Below are 7,715 nucleotides of genomic sequence, written 5' to 3' on the forward strand. Positions count from 1 at the left end.
ATTTAATTATTTGCTACATACTCAGCCAGAATCGTCGTTGCCTGTCATTTTAATCAGGATAAAAGAGGTTCTTACTTTGGTCACCCAGATCACTTTTCCCACCTGTCACCGAACGACAGCAATCTCTCTTTTCTTCCATCCGTGTGAAAATCCCCATCCTACCACAACGCGCTCATGGAAGAGCCTACCTCAGATTGCAGGCTGCCTGCAAGAATAACAGAAAAGACTGCAAGTTGGGCGTTCAAGGTAAGAAATAAAGAGCAGGAACCGGATTTTCAAAGGCAGCTGAGGGAAATGAATATCCAGCTCTCGAGGCAGGTGAAGAGAAGCAGAGTGCCCATCTTCCTACAGCTGCAAGATCAAAGTGTAAAAAAAGCTGGGAAACACCTCAAAACCCGGGGCATTCCCTCCACTCAGCTGCTGAATTGGCTCGATGCTCAGATAGGCTCCTTCAGACCATCCATCTGACTGAGCAGCTTCGTTGGCCAACGACTCGTTCTTGCGTTTTATTTTGGACCTTTGAGGTTTAATTCCAATACACAAACCATTTTACACGCCAGCCGCCTGCACACAGAGTCATCGAGCCCTGTGCTGCCGTTAACTTCCACCAATCCTAAAAGACCTTACAGGGCATCAGGAAAAAAAAAAATAAAAAAAAATCTTAAGCACGTTCCCTTTCCATTTCGCACACTGCCACATTCAGCGATGCCCACAGAGGCAGTCACGTCCTCCTCTTCCTCCTCCGACAGCAGCCCCGTGCCACAGAGGTGCAGACTTTACATAAGCCCGGCTTATTGAGTCCAGTATTACTTTTTTCTACAAATTTCCATCTGTGTATAAGCCAAAACAGGCACAGTTTTAACTCTAAGCCCCAGCATAGAGTTTATATTACAGTAAAAGCAACTAATTAATAAACTAAATTACTTAAGAGCTCCGAGGTGAATCCCTTGGGAACTCAGACCCTCTCGAAGTTCCCAGGCATTCTTTCCAGCCTACTGATATTTTCATTATCAATGCCAACTCGGAGTGATTTTAAAAGAAGCCCAACAACTAGATGCTGGATTTAAAAAAAAAAAACCAAACAAAAAAACCCCACCACCCCAACAAAACCCAACCAACAACTCTGTTCTCCTCAAAGGACTGCGCAGATGTCGAGGCCTTGATTTACAAACACAAACATGTCTGCAGCCGATGTATTATTACCCAGAGATGACGAGGTCCCTCGTATTCTCTTAGAGGGTTGACAAAGATTTTAAAAATGCACATTATGCATCAGAGTTCGAGAGATGTGTCTCAAAGACGAAGGTTTTGGTTTATGGCAGTTGTTCAGTTGCCAGTTTCACAGAGCAGCTCTGCTTTAGAGCTCATCCCACCCCTCCGCAGCGAGGAACATGATAAAAGGATTTACCTAGCACAGCAGCATGCCTCACAAAGCGCACAGTTATATCAGAGTGTGTGGCTCGATTTTGGATTTCACAACTGTGAACCCGGACCTGCAGGTGTGTCAAACCGTACTCAGTCACAGTGCAAGAGGTTTCCTTACCAGGAGAAAGCTGCAGACCAGGTAACAGTCCGATGCATTTATCATTTTACAATGGTGACAGAGTGATTAATTTCCTGTTGAAATACTTACGGAGAAGAATTAACAGAAAAGGAAGTAAATGGGTTTGAAAGCTCAGTAATGAAATTTCCGTATCAAAAATCCGCATTTAAATTTCCAAACGAAGAAGATGAAAGCCTGAAGACCGTTTTCGGGAGCACTGCGGTTGTCTCAGCTTGCCAAGGTTGCAGGTGCTTCATTTCGAAGGAAATAAAAGCAGAATCCATTTACTAAAAACGCAAATGGAACATAAAATAACAACATACTGACAGAAAGCAGAGTGGGTTTCATCAAAGAGGTAAGGTTTTATTTAAAAATCAAATACTTTTACAACCTTGATCAACTATTTCACCTAGATTTTCACTACTCCAGCTATGCAATACATACATATGCAATAATTCATTCTGTGTCATGTCAACGTATTTCCTATGTACAAAATAATCCAGAGTCCTCAGCACCTCCAGCTGCTGACAAGGCTTTCAAGACAAAGAAATATTCTTTCAAGGGACTGTGATCGAGCTTTGCAGGAGCAAAATTTGAACCTGAATGTCCAGGTCTTGAGCTTCAACTACAGAGCCCAATCCAAAGTCCAGCAAAGACAACTTGACTCTTTTAGGTACTGGCCGGGTGGCTCAGTCTCTTCGAGCAGAGTTTCACCAGCACACGTCTTGACTGATTTTTCTTGCAGGAGTAAACCCAATGGTACATGACTCCAATAACTCATACGGCCAGAGTCTTAGAAGGAGGACGTAGACATTTTAAAAAATACGGTTAACCGGTATTTTAGAGAGAAATTAATTTCACGTTCTACATTAGAAAAAAAGAAAATAACGACCTTTACTTCCTCTGCTAACAAACTATGGTTTAAGACTTAAAATATTTATTTGAAAAAGCCTGTAGTGTGTAAATGTTCTCGTTTCCCAACCTAATCCTCGGAGCAAAATATTCGTATCCGAATCCTGTTCATCTCTTGGTCAGTCACGACGTAAACTGCATCCTGTAGCTCTTCTTCACGCAGGCGGGGTTTGAGATTTGTAAGTTTGGAGTACTAAATTCAGAACTGCTCCTGTTGGTAGCACTGCACAAACTAAACAAAGCTAAAGAGTGCAAGAGCACTTCTCTGGCTTTGGATGATTCGATATTCTGCTCCTGTGACACCTGAAAGCTGATCTGATTCAGGTTATTCCTCAGAAAGCTGCACGTGAGGAGGTTTGTTACTGAACCGCACCTGGTCAAGTTTTCTTCAAAAAACTGTTTATAGAGCTCTGCCACTTTTGTTTCCATGTACTTGTTGAGCACGGAGTTTGAGAGAGGCTCCTCGCAGAGCACGATGCTCCTTTCTCCAGCTTCGTCCCCAGGCAGGGACTGGGCAGTCAGCGTCTGGGGACGCTCGCAGGGAGGGGACTGACCCAGAGGAATATCTGCCGAGAGCAGGACGGGGCCGTTGGGACGTTCATCACAGGCACGGTCCAGAACACAGCCCGAATCACACGTATGGCCCCCCACACGGTCTCCCCCAATATGTAAGTCGGGATAGTTTTGATAAATGCTGTTGCATGACCAGGATCTATACAAATCCAACTGTCCTACACTTTGTTCTCTTTTGGGGATACATAAAGCTGGGGACACAATTCCTTTAGTGAGTGTTTTCTGGTCCTTTGCAGGTGCTGCTTTCACAGCTCTCCGCTCAGGACCGCTCCTGTGTTCCATTTTGCTATTTCTAGCAGAGATCTCCTCCTGCTTCTCACGTCTATCAGCAGAGCCTTTAATTTTTGGGTTGTCTACAAGTTTCTGTCTCCAGATTCCTTCTTTATCCCTTCTGGATGCCTGAGATTTGCGAGGCTTATCTTGATGACAGCTTTCTTTATAGATGAGTCTAGTTAAGATGCCTTCTGCCAACATGACGCCAAGTGTGAGTAACAGCCCAGTCACCAGAGTCCCAGGTACTCCTGCGAGCAAGAGACAGGCAGAGTGTCTCAAACTTATTTGGACAGAGAGGAATTTAAAAAAAACAAAAACAAAAACAAAACCGTAATATTCATAAAGACTGTGATTTTTTCTTCCTCTCTAGAATATTTATTTTTAGTAAACAGTAAACTGCATGCTTTTCTACAACAAAGGTTAACCTCTTGTAGAGACTAACCTCTATACTACGTCAACAAAAATCATTCTGAAGAGACAGAAAGAGCATTAACCGAGTGCTTTATCTCTAATATCACTTCGTTCCCAGGTATCCCTTCTGCATTGTGGCTCACTGAGATAGATCGTACTTATGAGCTGTAAAAATCAGCAAAATTATTCTACTCGTCTATATCGCTACCAGCAGTTGCAAATCAACATTTTTCCCCTGAAAGATAATTTCTAACAGGTGACAGAGGAAGGAAATCAAGATCACATTCAGACTGAAGAGGCTGATTCTGAATGGGCCTGAGCCCTCCTGCGAGGTGCCAAGGAGCGTCAATAGGTGCTGATAGTTCTTTAATACAGTAAAACTACATCCAAAATGGAGTTCACACACGCAAGTGTTTCTAGAGTCCCTCTTAATGGTTATTTTTAAAGTTGTAAGTAGTTAATTTGTCTTCCCCAATACCAAAGAGTATGTTTGTGTATCTACAGGGTCCAGTTTTACGAAATGCCCAGGAAAAATTAAAAGCCAGCCAATCTGTCTCAGAATAACCTACTACATTTAATGATTCCTCACCATTCCTTTGTAATTCACCTACGGTTAAATCAACAGCAACCTGCATTTTGAGCCGAGTCTGACCCAAACTCACTGAGGAAAAACTCATCACCGCTCCTCTTAGGGAGGAATGGGAAAGATGAACACAAGAAAAATCCCTCTGCTCTTCCAACACCTTTTTAATCTCTGCGTAATTCAAGCGCCTCCACACACCTCTAGGGTGCTCAGGGCTTGAAAGAGGGAGGGGAGAGGAAAGGATGAGGCGGTTTTACCAAAGATTACGCATCGAGTCTCCCAACAAACACCAGTTTGAAATACACCAAAACCTCTACTTATATCACAGACAATTAATACTTGTCACAGGGCTGGCAATTTATTTCAGGAGCCATGCCATGCAAGTCACTAGATCGCTCCCCTCACAAACGAAACCACTGCAAATTTAATATGATATTTGATATAGAACTGGAAAGATCCTCCTCACTCTACTCATTTGCTTCTAACTATCAGCAAGCAAACCATTATCCTCTGGTTTATTTGTTCTGCAGTGAAGCTTGATACACTGGGTCACATTTTTAATCCCAATGCTCCTTCCAGAAAGCTATCCTAAAACTCCAGTTACTCGAGAGATGGAAATTTTCATCTTCCCTCTTAAATTTACACGTTGCCACAGTACAACCGTTTGCTTTTTTTTTTTTCCCTCCTTTTTTCGAAGGCTCTTTTTTAGCTTGAGTGGCACTGTTCCCTCCCTGAAGCTGAAGGTAACACTGGAATTGTGCTATGACTTCGAGTGAGAGCAAAGCAGACAAGAAAGGCAGCACACCAAGCCTTCTCCTGGTTGCATTAGCATAACTGTTTACTTTATATACAGAACCATTTACATATGCAAAAAAGCAGGACAACATTTTCTTAAGCACTTAAGGGAAACCAAGTGCCATTTTCAAAAGAGACAAGAGTACTTGGCAGACTAAATCTTGCTGAACATCAATGGAATTTGGAACGCTGCATGCCTCATTTGCTTCTGAAAAACACGACACAGGTACCCCGATCCTTACATGCTGACAGATTTTGCTGTATTGCTTTGAAAATGCTCCTAGTGCTAATGCAGAGCTAAAATATGGTGATCTTTGCAAAACTGCTCTCTTTCAAATAAAGTAAATGGTGCCTTCATTCTGGAACAAAGCACAAGGGAAGAAAAAAAAAAAAAAAAAAAAAAAAAAGCACAAAAAGGCCAGACTTACCAACCCTAGTCGGGTAAGAGAGGCGGATAATCACATAGCCCAGAACTCTCCTACTACAGCTGCTCCAAGAAAATAGATTCTTACATACTCTTTCTTCACTGCTGTCTGTGTGGAAAAAAACCTGACGTACACATGATTTAGTTCCCCATTTTTTTCCTTTTAAAACAGAAGTGATCCCACTGGATAAGTGCGCGGTATCTGAATAGAAAGTGACCGTAGATCTAAAAGAGGATGTGAAAAAAAAAAAATTAATCTAGATGTTTCTGACTGTGGTGCAAAGATGAGAGTTGCTAACTGCCTTCATACAGCATTCAAACCCAACAAAGACTACCAAGGGATCGGAGTGCCTGCACCTCACCAGGCTGTTCAGAACTGAAACTGAATTCCACCCAATGTTTCCATGGAAGGAAGTTCAGCGTTGTTCTATCACCCACCTGACCTACCGAGGCAGTGTTATTTACTGCATTTCCCTTTTTGGAACAAAGAGCTGAATTTATAGTCTTGTGACCTTCTTCTGATGGAGAAGACGTTGACAACTTCGCTTCATCACGATTTTGATGAAATATCATTTTGTCTGTAAAACGCAAATGCAAGAATCCGCTTCCCTGAAAGCGGCAGCCATCAGACAGCTGTGGACAATCACGTTGCTCATTGACCAAACCCACTTGCTTTAGGCTCAAAAATTACCTCCCTCTCAGTGGCGTGTCAGAGGTGTTCCCACAGCACGTTTTTAGCGTGTTCTCCTCACACAGGCTGAAGCCGAGCTCATTCATGGAGCCACACCGCTCCCCCAGCGCTAGCTCCAGCCCACAGACAGCTTGAAATGTTTTCTGTTGATGCCTTTTCTAAATTTCCTTGTTCTCAGAAGAAAAAAAAAATAAAAATTCAGAAGCTGAATCCCATCCAAATACTTGACAAAAGATCTTGAAAAGAAACTGTTTAGTGTAATGATAGGAGCAAGTAAAATAAAACTAGTGTAAAGATATCCTTACGGCAACATATTGATTGCAACCCATCTTATGACATGTTTTGGCAGTAAAATAATGATGTATCCTTGAAATGAATTAATGTGCAGTCTGAACTAACTATGACCATATAGGTCCAATGGACTCTTTAAAATTATTCTTCTTTACCACCTGTATTTCACAAAAGACTTCAGTTTTTACGGATGCAGAATGAAAGCTACTTTTATTCCCGCGGCATTTATAGAAAACTCACTTCATATTTAAAAGTTGTTTATTTTTAATCACCTTACACGACTCATTTCTACAGGGTAGATGTGGTTGTGATTCCAGTCTTGGAGGGCAGGAAACAGGGTGGTTCAAATTCCAAGCAGTTTGAAAGCTTGCCTCCTTCACTGAGCTTGTAATTAGTGCCAGCTGCAGCTGTATTTTTTTTTTTTTTGTGTGTGTGGCAGTTTCAACAAAACACGAGTAACAGGGAGAGGAAGAAATCAAGTTAGGCAATTAGGGATTAAAACCAAGCCACCTTTCATTTCAGCTGTACTCCGGTGTGAAATGCATCAATAGCCAAGGGACTTCATGTATTTCTGTCAATAAGATCTTACCAAATAAAACCCCCTGATATTCACCAAAATAAAATCAGAACACAAGAGAAGCAGAAGTTATTTCTGAAGCTGAAAACAGACTGCAGTCTGGAGAAGCAGGCAGCAAGACAAGCATGCCTGAATCATGAAGCCAAACTTAAAGCAGGACGTATAAAGAAAGAAAAATAAGTTTTTACTCATTCATACACGGAAGAAATAAGTAACACCTCGTTGTGTATCACCATACAGTTATCCTACTACGTGAACTACAGCAGCATGTAAACCAAGTCCCTTATTCCAGCCCGGACTATGTGTTCTAGGTGCATATAAACGCGAAGTAGACATGGACTACATGAACTGCTTTATTTTTTTTTTCCGGGCACAGTTGTTGCAGGACTTTTGTTCCCCACTTAAACCAGCAGTGCTTCCTTTTAACAGCCCCAGCTTCGAGTTCTCAAATACCTTCTTGCACAGGCGCCCTCGCCCGAGCAGATGCGGCCGCTCCCCGGTGCCGCCGCCTCCGAGGCGCTGACATCCCGGCCGCGGCCCGCGCCTCTGCGCTGCCACCTCCCGGCCCCGGGGACACGCTCCGCTGGGGGTGTTTCCACGGCTGAAAGTGCCCGGGATGCCAAAGTTTGCTCTGTCTCTTAT

At 42.7% G+C, this 7,715-nt stretch overlaps 1 protein-coding gene across 1 annotated transcript; it reads right to left on the reverse strand.

Annotated features, from left to right (window-relative positions):
• Positions 1–1,890: 1,890 nt before the first annotated feature.
• LOC113480247 (uncharacterized protein CXorf21 homolog) lies at positions 1,891–5,762 on the reverse strand. Its single transcript, XM_026848884.1, has 2 exons — positions 5,519–5,762; positions 1,891–3,549 (listed from the first exon to the last, which is right to left on the reverse strand). The coding sequence occupies exon 2, from the start codon at positions 3,500–3,502 to the stop codon at positions 2,579–2,581; it is 924 nt and encodes a 307-aa protein (XP_026704685.1). The 5' UTR covers positions 3,503–3,549; positions 5,519–5,762; the 3' UTR covers positions 1,891–2,578.
• Positions 5,763–7,715: the final 1,953 nt, after the last annotated feature.

Source organism: Athene cunicularia (genome assembly GCF_003259725.1).
Source record: "Athene cunicularia isolate RWA chromosome 4 unlocalized genomic scaffold, athCun1 chr4_part3, whole genome shotgun sequence".
NCBI lineage: Eukaryota > Metazoa > Chordata > Aves > Strigiformes > Strigidae > Athene > Athene cunicularia.